Raw genomic sequence first — 18,660 nt, 5'->3', positions numbered from 1 at the left:
GGAGGTGGTGGAGGGGGAGGAGGAGGTTGAGGAGGAGGGTGAAAAAGAATCCGGGGAGGATGAAGGGGAGGAAAAGGAGGATGAGGCGGATGTGGAGGCGGAGGAAGAAGGAGGTGAAAAATAAGTAAAAGAAGAAGAAGAAGAAGAAGAAGAAGAATTAGAAGAAGAAGAAGAAGAAGATGAAGATGAAGAAGGAGAGGAAGAAGAAGAAGAGGAAGAAGGAGAAGAAGAAGCAGAGGAGGAGGAGGAGGAGGAGGAGGAGGGGGAGGGGGAGGGGGACGACGAGGAGGGGGTGGAGGGGGAGGGGGACGACGAGGAGGGGGTGGAGGAGGAGGAGAAGGAGGACGGGGGGGACGAGAAGGAGATGGATGGGCGCGCAGTGGAGGCGGTAGCACAAGAAGAAGAAGAAGAAGAAGAAGAAGAAGAAGAAGAAGAAGAAGAAGAAGAAGAAGAAGAAGAAGAAGAAGAAGAGGAGGAGGAGGAGGAGGGGGTCGACCTAACCTTGCGGGCCATGGCTCTCGTCCGGACCCCTGGGAGGGTGGAGGAGAGGGAGGAGGGAGATGAAGAGGGGGTGGAGGCAGTCGGAGTAAGAGAAGAAGAAGAGGAAGGCAAAGAAGAAGAAGAAGAAGAAGAAGAAGAAGAAGAAGAAGAAGAAGAAGAAGAAGAAGAAGAAGAAGAAGAGGACGAAGCAGCGGGGGCGGGAGCGGGTAGAGGCGGACGTTGGTTCAAGGCTGTAAGGCGCTCAGATAAACCCTTCTCTAAATCTGAGATCCTCTTCTCCATGTGACAGTGTCTACATGACTCCGCCCCCTTATCAAAATATTGTGGGGCGAAACGACCCTTGCACCCGGGGCATTTGCGTAGTGATGAAGCCATATCTTTTATTAAGTTATCTTTTATGTTTTGTTACCTTTTAGCTTCAGAGAGAATGAGTGGCAGTAGGTCAGGTGAGAACGACTAACTCCCTCCTTTCTGGCTCGGGCAGGTGTTCTCGTTAGACTTCCCTCTAGGGGATGCACGCGGAACAAACAAAGGGTCTCCAGGGAATTTCGCCCTCCGCGCGGCTGGATATACGCCGCGTCGGGAATTTCCGGACCGAAACAATGAAAGAAAATCAGCCTGAAAACAAGGACCTCCTAGTACACTTCCTGGAAAATAATATGTAAATTATGTGTAGGAAAGTTAAGAAGGAGCTTAGTACAGTTAGGAAGGAGTTGTATGTGCACCTCAGTGTTGTGAGGAGGTGTAGGGGATGTGTAGGGTGTGGGCAGAGGGGATGAGCAAGCGTGCAAGGGGGAATGTGTTTAAGCAGAGTGAATAAAACACTTAGCACTTAGCAGAGCAGGTCAGCGAAGCAGCAAAAGGTCAGCGAAGCAGCAAAAGGTCAGCGAAGCAGCAAAGCAGCAGCAGCAATAGGAGAGCCTTAAGATATGCTGAGAGAGAGAGAGAGAGAGAGAGGAGAGAGAGGAGGAGGAGAGAAGGGAGAAGAGAGAGAGAGGAGAGGAGAGGAGGAGGAGGCAGGAGGAGGAGGAGGAGGAGGAGGAGGAGGAGGAGGAGGAGGACAATGTAATCAGCTCGTCAAGTACTTAAGTAACTTGCGAAACATTAAATCCTTAAAGTAGGAGAAAGAGGAGACGAAGGAAGAGGAAGAGGACGAGGAGGAGGAGGACGAGGAGGAGGAGGACGAGGAGGAGGAGGAGGAAGAGGAGGAGGAAGACGAAACAATGAAGAGGAAGAGTTAAATGAAAATGACACTTTTTTTTTCCAATTAAACTTATACTGTAAAAGGAAGAGTAAAAGAAGAGGTGATGGAAGAGGGGGAAGAATAGGAGAAGGAGCAAAAGTTCAGAAGCAGATGAGAGTTCAATGTCGAGAAATGCAATATTCTGAGCGTAAGTAGCAACAACCTCTCACGTAACTACTGCTCAAATGACACTCCCATAAGCAAGTCTGGGTGCGAGAGGGATTTAGTGGTCTTAGTGAGCTCTGATCTACATCCAAGGTAGAAATCGAGCAAAATGGGTACTAGGATTCATTTCAAGGAGCGTAAGCAACAGAAGCGCTTAAGTTACCCTCAAGCTATATTTAGCATTAGTTAGACCTCATCTTGATTATGCGGTTCAGTTCTGGTCACCTTACAATAGAATGGATATCAGAATGTTAGAATCGGTACAGAGAAGGATGAGTAAGATGATTCACGGGCTAAGAAACTTGCCATACGGGGAAGACTTAAACAATTCAACTTAAATTCTCTAGAAAGGCGAATCGAAGTTTATAAATGGATGAAGGGTTTTAATAAGGGGGATATTAATAAGGTTCTGATGGTAAGAGAACCGGTAGGACACGTAGTAATGGGTTTAAACTGGATAAATTGAGATTCAACAAGGACATAGGCAAGAACTGGTCTACCAACAGAGTGATAGATGAGTAGAAGAATCTTGGCAGTCATGTTGTGAGTGAGATAAATTCATGGACAGTGTTGTTACGTGGGGTTAGGTTCACGGGAGATGCCTTGCATAGGACTGCCGGCCTCCTCCAGACTCCTTACGTTCTTGTGTTCCAAGAAATAGGAAGAGGAGGAACAAGAGGATAATTTGTCTCTCTTCTTTCGCGCCTCAAGCTGAATATTGCCTCAGTGTTGCTTCAAGAAACTCTCTCTCTCTCTCTCTCTCTCTCTCTCTCTCTCTCTCTCTCTCTCTCTCTCTCTCTCTCTCTCTCTCTCTCTCTCTCTCTCTCTCTCTCTCTCTCTCTCTCTCTCTCTCTCTCTCTCTCTCTCTCTCTCTCTCTCTCTCTCTCTCTCTGTATATTCTAGTAAAGGTAAAAAAAAGAGCACAATAACCCTCTCTTTTTTCTTCTTTTTATTCTTTTTATTCTTTATATTATTCTTCTCCATTTTCTTCTTCTTCTTCTCCTCTATTTTGTTTTATCCTTCTATCTATTATTTATTTATTTTCATCTTCCATTTTCCTTCACCATTGTCATCTTTCTTCTTATTATTCTTGTTCTTCTTCTTCTTCTCCTACTTCTATTTCTTCTCTTTTTTTTCCTTTTCCTGGTTTCTCATCGTCATCGTCATCCTAATCATTCTCTTCTGCTCCACCTCCTCCTCCTCCTCCTCCTCCTCCTCCTCCTCCTCCTCCTCTTTTTCCTCCTCCTCCTCCTTAAAATCCAATCTTTCAAAATTTGCCGACGACACAAAGGTGGGTGGGAAGGCCCTCACAACGGCAGACTGCGAAATTATCCAGAGAGACCTGGACCAGATCACTCGGTGGTCAGAAAAATGGCAGATGTCCTTCAACAATACCAAATGTAAAGTAATGCATATCGGATCCCGAAACAGCAATCACACATATCACATGGGTGGCGAACCACTACATGTTGTGCAAGAGGAAAGAGACCTCGGGGTCACCATCAGCAGTGACTTGAAACAAACAAAACACTGCAAGTCCGCCTGTAAGAAAGCCAATACAATGCTTCGGTTCATAGCGAGGAACTTCGAATACAAGACGTCGGGAGTTATGTTATCCTTGTATAATTCGCTGGTAAGGCTCCACCTGGAATACGCCGTGCAATTCTGGTCACCTAATTACAGGTAAGACATTGAATTACTTGAGAGAGTACAGCGCCGCGCCACGAAGATGATACCATCACTGAAGCCGAAGCCCTATGAAGAGCGACTCGAGCGACTCAACCTCTTCACGTTGGAAAAAAGAAGACTGCTGGGAGACATGATACAAGTCTTTAAGTACCTGAACAAACCCAGCAACGTTGATCACTCCAAACTCTTCACGCTACAAACTAACCTGAGAACAAGAAACAACGGAAAATCAATTCAAGCAAAGCGATGCAATACCGACATCGGCAGGAGTTATTTCTCGAATAGAGTTGTTCGCCACTGGATCAGCCTTCCTGCAGAAGTGGTTAGCGCAGAGACCATCAACTCCTTCAAGAAACGCATTGATCGCCACTTTGCTGCATCGGGAGTGAACTGAACGTACCCAAGAGTAGATACACAAGTGCTTTAATCCTTCCCTGCAAGCCACTCCTATGGCAAAAGGATTGATTAAATCACTGAGCGCAGGCAGCCTAGTCAAGACCCAAAAGGCTTTCTGCTGCCTGCTAGTCCATGTTTCCATGTTTCTTCCACCTCCTCCTCCGCCTCGTCCTTTTCCTCCTTTCCTCTTCCTCCTCTTGCTTTTTTCTATTTTCCCACACTTCCCTTTTCCCAATGTTTTCCCATAGGCTCTGCTTCCTCCTCCTCCTCCTCCTTATATATATATATATATATATATATATATATATATATATATATATATATATATATATATATATATATATATATATATATATATATATATATATATATATATATATATATATATATATATATATATATATATATATATATATATATATATATATAAGTTACAATCCACCCTTTCCAAATTTGCTGACGACACCAAGTTGGGAGGGAAGGCCCTCACGACAGCACTGTAGAACCACTGTAGAGACCTGGACCAGATAACTAAGTGGTCAGAAAAGTGGCAGATGTCCTAGAAAACAAACACATATAAAGAAATGCACTTCGGTTCCAGAAACAGCAACCACACATACTACATGGGTGGCGAACCACTACAAGTAGTGCAAGAGGAAAGAGACCTTGGGGTCACCATCAGCAGTGATCTGAAACAAACAAAACACTGCAGGTCCGCCTGCAAGAAAGCCAATACTATGCTCGGGTTCATAGCGAGGAACTTTTAACACAAGACGCCGGAAGTTATGTTACCCTTGCATAATTCACTGGTAAGGCCCCACTTGGAATACGCCTTCAATTCCGGTCCCTAATTGCATGAAAGACATTGAATTACTCGAGAGAGTACAGCGACGCGGTACGAAAATGATACCATCATTGGGGACGCAACCTTACGAAGAACGACTCAAGCGACTCAATCACGTTTGAAAAGAGACGACTGCGGGGAGACCTGATACAAGTCTACAAGTACTGTACCAAACCAAGTTCATCAATGTTGATCACTCCAAACTCTTCACGCTACAAACTAACCCGAGAACAAGAAACAACGGTAAAACAATCCAAGCGAAGTGATGCAGTACGGCTATCGGCAGGAGTTATTTCTCGAACAGTATTGTTCGCCATTGGAACAGCCTTCCTGCAGGAGTGGTTAGTGCTGATACAATCAACTCCTTTTAAGAATCACATTGACCGTCACTTCGCTGCGTCGGGAATGAACTGAAGGTATCCACGAATACGTACAGAAGTGTTTTCAACCTTTCCACAGGTCATTCCTGTGGATGACGGACTGATCAAAGCACTAAAAGCAGGCAGCCTCGCAATGAGCCAATAGGCTTTCTGCTGCCTGCTCGTCTATGTTTCCATGTTTCCTTCTCCTTCTCCTCTTCCTCCCCTGAGTCAAGGACAGACGCCCCAAGTTCTAATGGAAAGGAATGCTCGTGTGTCTAAAGTGATGTTCCGCGTGAGGACTGATGCTTCTGTTAATTCAAGGAGCCGAAAAGTGTGTGTGCGTGTGTGTGTGTGTGTGTGTGTGTGTGTGTGTGTGTGTGTGTGTGTGTGTGTGTGTGAGAGAGAGAGAGAGAGAGAGAGAGAGAGAATTACCTCCTTCTTTCCTTTCAAACTTGCATTCACATTACCATTTTTCTTCCCTCACACACACCCAATTCCCTCCTCCACCTCCTCCTCCACCTCTTTCTCCTCCCCTCCTCCTCCTCTTCCTCCTTCTCTTATTCTTTTCGTTTTTTTCATTTCCTTTTCATTTTTTCATCATTTTTTCTTTTTTTTCTTCTTTTTTCTTTTTACTTTTCTTTTTCTTTTTCTTCTTCTCCTCCTCTTCTTCTTCTTCTTTTTCTTTTCTTATTTTTCTTTCTTCTTCTTCTTCTTCTTCTTCTTCTTCTTCTTCTTCTTCTTCTCATTATTATTATTATTATTATTATTATTATTATTATTATTATTATTATTATTATTATTATTATTATTATTATTATTATTATTATTATTATTATTATTATTATTATTATTATTCCTCCTCCTCCTCCTCCTCCTCCTCCTCCTCCTCTTACTCCTCCTCCTCCTCCTCCACCTCCTCCTCATCCTTCACATTTCTCTAACATTATACTATATTCTTTTTTGTCTCAGCTCACACTGAAATACCTGTTAATCTCTCTCTCTCTCTCTCTCTCTCTCTCTCTCTCTCTCTCTCTCTCTCTCTCTCTCTCTCTCTCTCTCTCTCTCTCTCTCTCTCTCTCTCTCTCTCTCTCTCTCTCTCTCTCTCTCTCTCTCTCTCTCCAATTACTTTTATCAACGTTCCTTTCCCTTAAGCCAATTAACGCATCTCGTCAGTGGGTCACCCGATGCAGGAGATGAAACTGAACTAAAGATATGAAGAAAAGTGAAGAGAATGATGAGTAAAGAGGATGAAGATGAGGAAGAGAGGAGGAAGAAGAGAGAAGAGGAAAGGGAGAGAAAGGAAAGAAACCAGAAAGGAAGAGAAAAGGTCATGGAGTAGAAAAAGAGAGAAAGAGAGAGAGGGAGGATATAAAGAGAAGGAGGAGAAGGACAAAGAGAGAGAAAAAAGACACTGAGAGAAGAAGGATGGGAGAAAGAGGAAAATTTAAAACGATAGAGAGAGAAAAAACAGGAGGAGGAGGAGGAGGAGGAGGAAGTAAAAGGAAGAAAGAAGGTTAACGAAGAGAAAGAGAATAAAAGGAGACAAGAAAGAGAAGAAAAATGGAAGAAGAGGGAGAGGATGGATAAAAAAACAGAAAGAAGGAAAAGTGAAGAGGACAGAGAAGGAAAGAATGGAAGGAAGAAGAAGAGGAAGTAAATAGAAGAATGAGGTTAACGAAGAGAGAGAAGGAGAAAAAGAGAGGCTTGGAAGAGAAGAAGAATGGAAGAAGAGAGAGAGGGTGGAGTGGAGGAAAAGCCATAAAGGAGGAAAAGCTAAGAGGATTAAGAAAGAACGGGAGAGGAAGAAAGTAAAAGGAAGGAGGAGGAGGTTAACGAAGAGAAAGAAAAAGAAAAGAAACACGGAGGAGAAGAAAAAGAATGGAGGAAGAGGAAGAGGGAGAGAGGATGGAGGACAAACGAGGAAGAGAAGAAATCTTCCAAACACCTATCCCCTATTCTTTGACAACACCCAGCTATCACCTTCTTCAACACTAAACATCCTCGGTCTATCCTTAACTCAAAATCTCAACTGGAAACTTCATATCTCATCTCTTACTAAATCAGCTTCCTCGAGGCTGGGCGTTCTGTACCGTCTCAGCCAGTTCTTCTCCCCTGCACAGTTGCTGTCCATATACAGGGGCCTTGTCCGCCCTCGTATGGAGTATGCATCTCATGTGTGGGGGGGCTCCACTCACACAGCTCTTCTGGACAGAGTGGAGGCTAAGGCTCTTCGTCTCATCAGCTCTCCTCCTCATACTGATAGTCTTCTACCTCTTAAATTCCGCCGCAATGTTGCCTCTCTTTCTATCTTCTATCGATATTTCCACGCTGACTGTTCTTCTGAACTTGCTAACTGCATGCCTCCCCCCTCCCTCGGCCCCGCTGCACTCGACTTTCTACTCATGCTCATCCCTATACTGTCCAAACCCCTTATGCAAGAGTTAACCAGCATCTTCACTCTTTCATCCCTCACGCTGGTAAACTCTGGAACACTCTTCCTTCATCTGTATTTCCTCCTGCCTACGACTTAAACTCTTTCAAGAGGAGGGTATCAGGACACCTCTCCTCCCGAAACTGACCTATCTTTCGGCCACCTCTTTGGATTCTTTTGGGGAGCAGTGGGTGGCGGGCTTTTTTTGTTAATGTTTGCTTTTTGTGTGCCCTTGAACTGTCTCCTTTGCTGTAAAAAAAAAAAAAAAAAAAAAGAACAGGAGGGGAAGAAAAAGCAAAGGGAAGAGAGAAGGAGAAAAGGAAAAGGAGATATGAACAGAGGAGGGAGAGAGAGAGAGAGAGAGAGAGAGAGAGAGAGAGAGAGAGTGTGTGTGTGTATAAAGCAATCTCGGTGAATGGCTAAGTGCCCGCGAGCCCTTCACACTATTCACGGCGTGTGTGTGTGTGTGTGTGTGTGTGTGTGTTTGAGGGGAGAGAATGTGTGTGTGTGTGTGAGGGGAGAGAATGTGTGTGTGTGTGTGTGTGTGTGTGTGTGTGTGTGTGTGTGTTTGAGGGGAGAGACTGTGTGTGTGTGTGTGTGAGGGGAGAGAATGTGTGTGTGTGTGTGTGTGTGTGTGTGTGTGTGTGTGTGTGTGTGTGTGTGTGTGTGTGTGTGTGGGGTGAGTGTGTGTGTGTGTGTGTGTGTGTGTGTGTGTGTGTGTGTGTGTGTGTGTGTGTGTGTGTGTGTGTGTGTGTGTGTGTGTGTGTGTGTGTGTGTGTGTGTGTGTGTTATGGAAAAATAATACATCAAAAAGGGCCATTTTTACACGTTCAATCAGTGGGATAATTTTCTCGGGGGAAATTAAAAGGAAATGACCTGCAATCAGTACCACGAAGGAGGAGGAGGAGGAGGAGGAGGAGGAGGAGGAGGAGGAGGAGGAGGAGGAGGAAGTAATAAAAAAGAGGAAGGAAGACGAAGATGAAAATGCCAACGCTACTCAAATTCTCTGAAACACAACCCGGAAGCAACATTACCATGATTACACTGGATGATGGATGCTGGAAAGGTTAAGTTTACTGATGAATTCTGAGACAGGATTGAATTATTAAATGGATGCTGGCAGAGGTATAATTCATAGATGGATTCTGAAGCTGCTTAAAACTTTTAGGTGAGTGCTGGGAAAGGTTAATTTTTTTATGAATTCTGCGGCGGGATATAATTGATAGATGGATGCTGAGAAAGGCTAAGTTTGTAAATGGATTCTGAAACTGGTTAATGCTCTTAGATGGATGCTGTCAAAGGCTAAGTTTATAGATGGATTATGAAACTGGTTAATGCTTTTAGATGGATGCTGTCTAAGGGTAAATTTATAGATGGGTTCTGAAATTCGTTAATGCTTTTAGATGTAAGCTGTCAAAGGCTAAGTTTATATATGGATTCTGAAACAGATTAATGCTTTTAGATGGATGTTGTCAAAGGCTGATATTTTAGATGGATTCAGAGATAGGTTAACGCTTCTAGGTGGGTGGTGGGAAAGGTTGAACTAACTTATAGCTGGAAGTTTAGACAAGATTGAACGTATAGGAATCTGGGAAAGGTCAAAGTCATTAATGGATTTTGAAACAGGCTAACACGTCTCTTTTTTTTCCTCTCATAATATAATGTTACCTATTGCTAACAAATGAGAGGAAGAGATAGGTGTTGGGGCTGTGTGGCAGAAACAGAGGGAGGAAAAGACCAGCGGGAGCCAACACCTCAAAGGACTCGCTAAAATGGTTTCACTACAGCTCACGATGCACTAAACTGATTCAACTTTTCCCAGCATCCGCCTGGTACATGTTTAAACTGGTGTCAAAATCCGTCTATAAATTCGACCTTTCTAACTTCCACCTATACGTTTAAACCTGCCTCATATTCAAGCTATAAATTCAATCTTTCCCAGCATCCACCTATACGTTTAAACCTGCCTCATATTCCATCTATAAATTCAATCTTTCCCAGCATCCACCTATATGTTTAAACCTGCCTCATATTCAAGCTATAAATTCAATCTTTCCCAGCATCCACCTATATGTTTAAACCTGCCTCATATTCAAGCTATAAATTCAATCTTTCCCAGCATCCACCGATACGTTTAAACCTGCCTCATATTCAAGCTATAAATTCAATCTTTCCCAGCATCCACCTATATGTTTAAACCTGCCTCATATTCAAGCTATAAATTCAATCTTTCCCAGCATCCACCTATATGTTTAAACCTGCCTCATATTCAAGCTATAAATTCAATCTTTCCCAGCATCCACCTATATGTTTAAACCTGCCTCATATTCAAGCTATAAATTCAATCTTTCCCAGCATCCACCGATACGTTTAAACCTGCCTCATATTCAAGCTATAAATTCAGTCTTTCCCAGCATCCACCTATATGTTTAAACCTGCCTCATATTCAAGCTATAAATTCAATCTTTCCCAGCATCCACCTATATGTTTAAACCTGCCTCATATTCAAGCTATAAATTCAGTCTTTCCCAGCATCCACCTATATGTTTAAACCTGCCTCATATTCAAGCTATAAATTCAGTCTTTCCCAGCATCCACCTATATGTTTAAACCTGCCTCGAATTCCATCTATAAATTTAATTTTTCCCAGCATCCACCGATACGTTTAAAACTGTCTCAAATTCCATCTATAAATGTAACCTTTCCCAGCACCCACTTATACATTTAAATCTGTCTTAAGTTATATTTAAAATTCAAACTTTCCCAGCACCCACCAAGAAGTATTAACCTGTCTCAGAATCCGTTTATAAACTTAGTCTTTCCCAGCATCCAGCTATCAATTCTATCCTGTCTCAAAATTTATCAACAAAATTCACCTTTCCTTGCATTCACCTATAAATTCTAACCTATATCTGAATTCATTTATAAATTTAGCCTTTCCCGATATCACGCTATGAATTCTACCCTGTCTCAGAATGCATCAATAAAATTAACCCCTCCCAGTATTCACCTAGAAGTTTTAACCTGCTTCAGAATCAATTTACGAATTAACTCTCTCCCAGCATCCATTTACAAATTCAATCCTGTCTCAGAATCCATCTTTAAAATTCAACTTTTCCCACCATCGACCATCCACCTTCATACGTTCACTTGTCCCAGAATCCATCAACAAATTAACCTTTCCCAGCACCCACATACTATATGTTTTAACCTATCTCAGAATCCATTTATAAATTCAGCCTTTCCCAGCATCCACTTGTACGTTTAAACCAGTCTCAAATTTCTGATATAAATTCACCTTTCCCAGCATCCACCAACATATTTAAACCCATCACAGAATCCACTTATTAATTTACCTCCTCCCACCATCCACCATCCACATAGTCTATATTTATGAACTTGTCCCAGAATCCACCTATTAAATTCAACCTTTCCAGCATCCACCAACAGTTTTAAGCTTTATCTCACCGTCACCTTAAAAAATCTAACCTTAACTTATAAATCTGAACCTATCTCACCATCCATTTGTTTCGACCGTTCCAAAAATCCACTAATAACACTAAACTATCTTCAGCCTCCACCAGCTCCGTGAAGCATGACTCAGAAAAGGGGAGAGGCCTACACGCTTATTGGCCAGTACGAGGGGAAGGGGCGGCACTCGCTTGCCAAATCATCGTGAACAAAGGATAGTGACGGCTAACCTTACCCAGCACCCACCAATCACATGCAGCCTTAGTGGGAGAGGGGGCGTGGCTTACTAATGGACTGTCCAATGATAAACGCTTACTAGGGAGGGGCTTGTTCGCCTAGTTAACGTGAAGAGAGCAAGAACATAAGGAGTTTGAAAGAGGCCTCCACCAATGACATGTAGCCTGAGATGAAGAGGGGCGAGGCTTACTTATAGACTGGCCAATGATAAACACGTAAATGGGAAGGGGGAGGGGCCTATTTTCCAGGGTAACGTAAACAGAGTATGAGGAAGACTCCACCAATGACGTGCAGCCTTCGAGGGAGAGGGGGCGTGGTTTACTAGTGGACTGACCAATGATAGACGCTAAAGAAGAAAGGGGGAGGAACTTATTCGCCTGGTTAGCGTGAAGAGAGTAAGAACATAAGAACCTAAGGAGTCTGCAAGAGGACCCCACCAATGACATGCAGCCTGAGATGGAGAGGGGGCGTAGCTAACTAATGAAATGGCCAATGATAAACACGTAATAGGGAAGGAGGAGGGGCTTATTCGCCAGGGTAATGCGGACAGAGTGTAAGGCAGGCTTTACTAATCACGTGGAGCCTCAATAGGAAAAGGGGGCGTGGTTTACTAGTGGACTGACCAATGATAGACGCTTAATAGGGAAGGGGGAGGGGCCTATTCGCCTAGTTAACGTGAAGAGAATAAGAACATAGGAACATAAGGAGTCTGCAAGAGGCCTCCACCAATGACGTGCAGCCTTAGTGGGAAAGGGGGCGTGGTTTACTAGTGGACTGACCAATGATAGACGCTTACTAGGGAAGGGGGAGGGGCCTCTTCGCCTAGTTAACGTGAAGAGAGTAAGAACATAAGTAGTCTGCAAGAGGCTTCCACCAATGACATGCAGCCTTAGTGGGAGAATGGGCGTGGTTTATTTGGGGAGAGGCCAATGATAGACGCTTAAAGGGAAGGGGGAGGGGCTTATTCGCCTAGTTATCGTGAACAGATTATAAAGAAGACTCACCATACTGGACAGTGAAGAGGAAGAGAAGTGACGTGGATGGGACGGAGGAGTCTGACATCACTTTCATTGTTACTATCTACCTATACTTCTTTCTTTTCTCTTTTCTTCTTTTCTCACCCCGGTAATCTTAGTCCATTTTCTTTGAGTTCTTTGAGGAAGGACTTATCGAAAACAGTTCTTCATTTCTTTTCTTTTTTTTCTCTCCGTAAGGTGGATCAACTATTAAAATCACACTCTCATAGTTATATACCACTCTAGTAGTTTTTTTTTTTTTTCGTTATCACTTGTTTAAATAGTTTTCTTTCTTGTTTTTATTGATATTGTTACCGACCTATTTCTTTGTTTTATTTCTGAGTCTCGTCTTTAGTTCACTGCCCTTTCTATTCTTTTTTGTGTTATTCTTTGCTTTCTTCTGTAACGCTGTTGTTCTGATGCTGTTTTCTTGTGCTATTGCTGTTATTGCTTTTGTTACCCTCCTTTCTTTTTCTTTTTCAAGTCGTCGTACACGTTCACACAGTTCTGATTCAATATTTCGTTTCAGTTCAAAATAGTTATCTTTAAAATTTCTTTCTCGTTCTTGTTTTTAGTTTCGTTCAGGTGAGCTGCTCTGTCGTTCATATTTTTGTCTTCGTTTTTCGTCTTTGTTCTCAGTTTTGTTCAGATTTCTTTAAGATTTCGATTTTTTCGTTATTTTTCGTTTTCTTTTGTTTCGTTCAGATTTCGTTTAGATTTCGTTTTCTCTCAGTTTCATTCAGATTTCCTTCTCGGCCATATTTTTTTCGTCTTCGTTTTCAGTTCTCGTTTCAATTCTCGTCCCAGTTTTTGCTCTTTTTTTCCTTCAACGTCCCTTCAAGTAACCGTCCTACACTTTGTCTTCATTCACGTACTCATTTACATTCTCGTCCCACGTTTTCAGTTTCTCGTATCTGTCCTCGTTTGAATTCTCGTCTCTCCGTTCTTGCTCTCGTTCAGTATCTCGCCTTCGTTCTCGTACTCCTTTAAAATCTCATCCCCGTTCTCGTTCTCGTTTTGATTCAAAGCTTCGGTCTTGTCCCCACTTCGCTTCACTTCACTTATCTCATCTTCCCCGCTTGATCCACCCTCGACTTTCTTTTACCATTGAGACGCTCGCGTGGGTTCAGAGGCACGAGGCGACACTCCACGCAGTGCCCGAAGACCTAAGACGACAGGTATAAGCATCCTCGATCCGATATTACAGGAACATGAGCCACCTGTGCTCTTCGGTTCCCTGACACACGAAGGGCTTAGCGAAGAGCCACCCACTAGTTCTGTCAACTTGGTGTTTGCGCTAAAGGCTCTAAATTTAGGCCGTCACTTCTTGTTCTATGTGTCGATTCTGCAGGTAGAAAACACTTTTATTATGGTTTTGCAAGAGGGTTTTTTTTTAGTGAAGGAAGCAGTTCAAGGGCAAAAAAATTAAAACAATGAAAACAAAGCACTTATATAATGGGTTTCCAAGAGGGTTTTTTTTCACTACAGGGAAGGAAGGGCAAAAAAATGTAGACAAAACAAAGCACTTATATAATGGGTTTCCAAGAGGTTTTTTTACAGTACAGGGAAGGGCAAAAAAAACGTAGACAAAAAAGGACTTATATAAGGGTTTCCAAGAGGTTATTTTTACAGTAAGGGAAGGAAGGGCAAAAAAATGAAGACAAAAAGAGGACTTATATAATAGGTTTCCAAAACTTTTTTTTTACAGTAAGGGAAGGAAGGATTCGAGGGGAAAAAATTAAGACAAATAAAAACCGCCAATCACTGATCCTATAAAAAGAACTATCAAAGAGTAGCCAAAAGAGAGGTCAGTTTCGAAAGGTCAAGTCGTAGGCAGGAGGAAATACAGACGTTGGAGGTTATGTTATAATTAGAGGTATTTTGCTGTTACGACGAACTGATTCCATTGTATTGTAGCGGCGATAATTAACTCAATACGGCAGGAAAGTTATCAAGTTATTAAGGTCGGATGGAATACTTTTGTAGCGCAATACACGTGCAATCTTTTTTTAAATATAGCGTGCAATGAAACAATAACATTTCCTGATGGAACTTTAATAGGGTCTAAATGCGCTCCCAGGAATTAAGGACGCTAATTATAGGACTTTTATAGCTGTTTTAATATAGGTGGCAGCACTGTAGGTATTGGTTCAGATAATATTCACGAGAGGGTGGCCTCCTCTGGCAACGTTAATACTTACAACATGGATTATTATTTAGTAACTGAATGAAGTGCAGTAGCAACTGACTTCCGGAAAATAGAAGGGGGGCGAGGGGGTCGAGGCCCCATATAAGAAGTATATTTTGTGTCCATACAACACACTGCCGTATTGCTTTTCCGTCGCAAAAGGAAGGGGGGTCTCCTTCGTTGTAAAAAAAAAATAAGAAGAAGCGTTTAGCCTGTTTAAGAACATAAGAACGTAGGAGTCTGCAGGAGGCCGGTAGGCCTGTACAAGGCAGCTCCTTTGAACATAAGCTCTCGTGAATCTAACCCCACCTAATATCACTATCCATGAATTTATCTAATCTATTTACGAATGCGACAATTGTATTAGCACTCACCACATGACTGCTAAGCCTGTTCCACTCACCTACCATTCTGTTAGTAAACCAATTTTTGCCTATGTCCTTGTTGAATCTGAATTTATCCAGTTTAAACCCTTTACTTTGTGTCCTACCCGGTTCTCTTACAAACAAAAATTTATGAATAGCCCCCTTATTAAAGCCCTTCATCCATTTATAAACCTCGATCATGTCTCTACGCACCCTTCGCCTTTCTAGAGAATGCAAGTTTAACTGTTTGAGTCTTTCCTCGTCTGGCAAGTTTCGTAACCCTTGAATCATCTTAGTCATCCTCCTCTGCACCGATTCTAACATTTTGATATCCATTCTATAGTAAGGTGACCAGAATTGAGCCGCATAATCAAGATGAGGTCTAACTAATGCTAAAAATAGTTTGAGGAAGACTTCGGGGCTTCTGTTGCTTACCCTCCTTGAAATAAATCCCAGTACCCTGTTTGCTCGATTTCTAGCTTGAATACATTGTGCCCTTGGATGGAGATCAGAGCTCACTAAAACCCCTATATCCCTCTCGCACCCAGACCTCCTTATGGGAGTGTCATTTAAGCAATAGTTATGTGAGGGGTTGTTCCTACATACACTCAGAATACTGCACTTCCCTACATTGAACTCCATCTGCCATTTATCCTTGATCATACAAACTGTTTAGTTCACCTTGTAGAATACTAGCGTCCTGATCCGACTCAATTACTCTACGGTCTCTACCGATCTTGGTATCATCTGCAAACTTACTAACATCACTACTAATTCCTGTATCTAAGGCACTGATATAAATAATAAACAAAAGTGGACCCAACACCGAACCCTGTAGGACCCCACTCGTAACACAGCCCCAGTCAGATCTTGTACCATAGATTTGCACTCCTTGCTTCCTATTGCTAAGCCACGCCTTAACCCAGTCCAAAACTTTACCCTTTACTCCGTGAGCCTGTAAATGTCGTTGGTGAGGAGCTTTGTCAAACGCTTTACTAAAATCAAGATAAATTACATCGTAATTTTCATCTCTGTCTACCGCCTCAAATACTTTATTGTAGAAGGACAAGAGATTGGTGAGGCATGACCTTCCTTTCGTGAACCCATGCTGTGAATCGTGAATTAAGCTGTTTCTCTAGATGCTCCCGAATGTTCCTGGCTATTATGGACTCCAGCATCGTGCCCATAACCGATGTTAAGCTAATTGGGCGATAGCTGGAAGCAGCTGCCCTGTCCCCCTGTTTGAAAATCGGCGTCACATTAACTACTTTCCATAGGCTGGGCACATAACCAGTAATTACCGACATCTTAATTAAAGATGTCGGTTAGTGGCCTTTGTAAAGGATTAGTGTGAGGGAAGGAAGCGGCCAAGAATACTGACCAAGGACCGACGAGTACAGTGTGACCCTCTACGTACAGTGTGACCCTCTACGTACAGTGTGACCCTCTACGTACAGTGTGACCCTCTACGTACAGTGTGACCCTCTACGTACAGTGTGACCCTCTACGTACAGTGTGATCCTCTACGTACAGTGTGACCCTCTATGTACAGTGTCGCCCTCTACGTACAGCGTGACCCTTTACGTACAGTGTGACCCTCTACGTACAGTGTGACCCTCTACGTACAGTGTGACCCTCTACATACAGTGTGATCCTCTACGTTCAGTGTGACCCTCTACGTACAGTGTGATCCTCTACGTACAGTGTGACCCTCTACGTACAGTGTGTACATCTAATTACAGTTTGATCCTCTTCGTACAGTGTGACCCTCTACGTACAGTGTGACCCTCTACGTACAGTGTGACCCTCTACTTACAGTGTGATCCTCTACGTACAGTGTGACCCTCTACATACAGTGTGATCCTCTACGTTCAGTGTGATCCTCTACAGTGTGACCCTCTACGTACAGTGTGACCCTCTACGCACAGTGTGACCCTCTACGTACAGTGTGACCCTCTACATACAGTGTGATCCTCTACGTTCAGTGTGACCCTCTACGTACAGTGTGATCCTCTACATTACAGTGTGATCCTCTACGTACAGTGTGACCCTCTATGTACAGTGTCGCCCTCTACATGCAGCGTGACCCTTACGTACAGTGTCTCCCTCTACGTACAGTGTGACCCTCTACGTACAGTGTGACCCTCTACGTACAGTGTGACCCTCTACGCAGTGTGATCCTCTACGTACAGTGTGACCCTCTACGTACAGTGTGACCCTCTACATACAGTGTGACCCTCTGTACAGTGTCTCCCTCTACGTACAGCGTGACCCTCTACGTACAGTGTGACCCTCTACGTACAGTGTGACCCTCTACGTACAGTGTGATCCTCTACGTACAGTGTGACCCTCTATGTACAGTGTGACCCTCTACGTACAGTGTCGCCCTCTACGTACCGCGTGACCCGGTACGTACCGTGTGACCCGCTACGCACAGTGTGACACTCTACGTACAGTGTCGCCCTCTACGTACAGTGTGACCCTCTACGTGCAGTGTCGCCCTCTACGTACAGTAACCCTCTACGTACAGTGTGACCCTCTACGTACAGTGTCGCCCTCTACGTACAGTGTGGCCCTCTACGTAGAGTGTCTCCTCTACATACAGTGTGACCCTCTACGTACAGCGTGACCCTCTACGTACAGTGTGACCCTCTACGTACAGTGTGACCCTCTACAGTGTCGCCCTCTACGTACAGTGTGACCCTCTACGTACAGTGTCGCCCTCTACGTACAGTGTAACCCTCTACGTACAGTGTGACCTCTACGTACAGTGTGACCCTCTACATACAATGTGACCCTCTACGCACAGTGTGACCCTCTTCGTACAGTGTGACCCTCTACGTACAGTGTGACCCTCTACGTACAGTGTCGCCCTCTACGTACAGTGTCGCCCTCTACGTACAGTGTCGCCCTCTACGTACAGTGTGACCATCTACGTACAGTGTGACCCTCTACGTACAGTGTCGCCCTCTACGTACAGTGTCGCCCTCTACATGAATAGCCTTAAAACACCACCCATACTGTACTTATTTATTCATTAAGGGAGTATACTCTATAATTTCGTGTGGCCTAGGTGCAGTGTGACCCTCTATGTACAGTGTCGCCCTCTACGTACAGTGTCGCCCTCTACGTACAGTGTGACCCTCTACGTACAGTGTGACCCTCTACGTACAGTGTCGCCCTCTACGTACAGTGTCGCCCTCTACGTACAGTGTCTCCATCTACGTACAGTGTGACCCTCTATGTACAGTGTCGCCCTCTACGTACAGTGTGACCCTCTACGTACAGTGTGACCCTCTATGTACAGTGTGACCCTCTATGTACAGTGTCGCCCTCTACGTACAGTGTGACCCTCTGTACAGTGTCGCCCTCTACATGCAGTGTCGCCCTCTACATGCAGTGTGACCTCTGTACAGTGTCGCCCTCTACGTACAGTGTGACCCTCTACAGTGTGTGACCCTCTACGTACAGTGTCGCCCTCTACGTACAGTGTCGCCATCTACGTACAGTGTCGCCCTCTACATGAATAGCCTTAAAACACCACCCATACTGTACTTATTTATTCATTAAGGAGTATACTCTATAATTTCGTGTGGCCTCGGTGCAGTGTGACCCTCTAAGTACAGTGTCGCCCTCTACGTACAGTGTCGCCTCTACGTACAGTGTGACCCTCTACGTACAGTGTGACCCTCTACAGTGTGACCCTCTACGTACAGTGTCGCCCTCTACGTACAGTGTGACCCTCTTCGTAC

At 43.8% G+C, this 18,660-nt stretch overlaps 1 protein-coding gene across 1 annotated transcript in view; it reads right to left on the bottom strand.

Moving 5' to 3' along the window:
- LOC126992331 (G-protein coupled receptor GRL101-like) overlaps positions 1-13,686 on the bottom strand; it is a 170,712-nt gene extending 157,026 nt beyond the window's left edge. Inside the window, exon 1 of the mRNA XM_050851016.1 lies at positions 12,344-13,686. Within this exon, the coding sequence (XP_050706973.1) occupies positions 12,344-12,410 (67 nt within the window). The 5' untranslated portion in view covers positions 12,411-13,686. The remainder of the gene's footprint in view (positions 1-12,343) is intronic.
- Positions 13,687-18,660: the final 4,974 nt, after the last annotated feature.

This window comes from Eriocheir sinensis, unplaced genomic scaffold, assembly GCF_024679095.1.
Source record: "Eriocheir sinensis breed Jianghai 21 unplaced genomic scaffold, ASM2467909v1 Scaffold446, whole genome shotgun sequence".
NCBI lineage: Eukaryota > Metazoa > Arthropoda > Malacostraca > Decapoda > Varunidae > Eriocheir > Eriocheir sinensis.
Note: the sequence above shows the minus strand (reverse complement) of the source record. Positions and strands in the feature narration are given on the sequence as shown.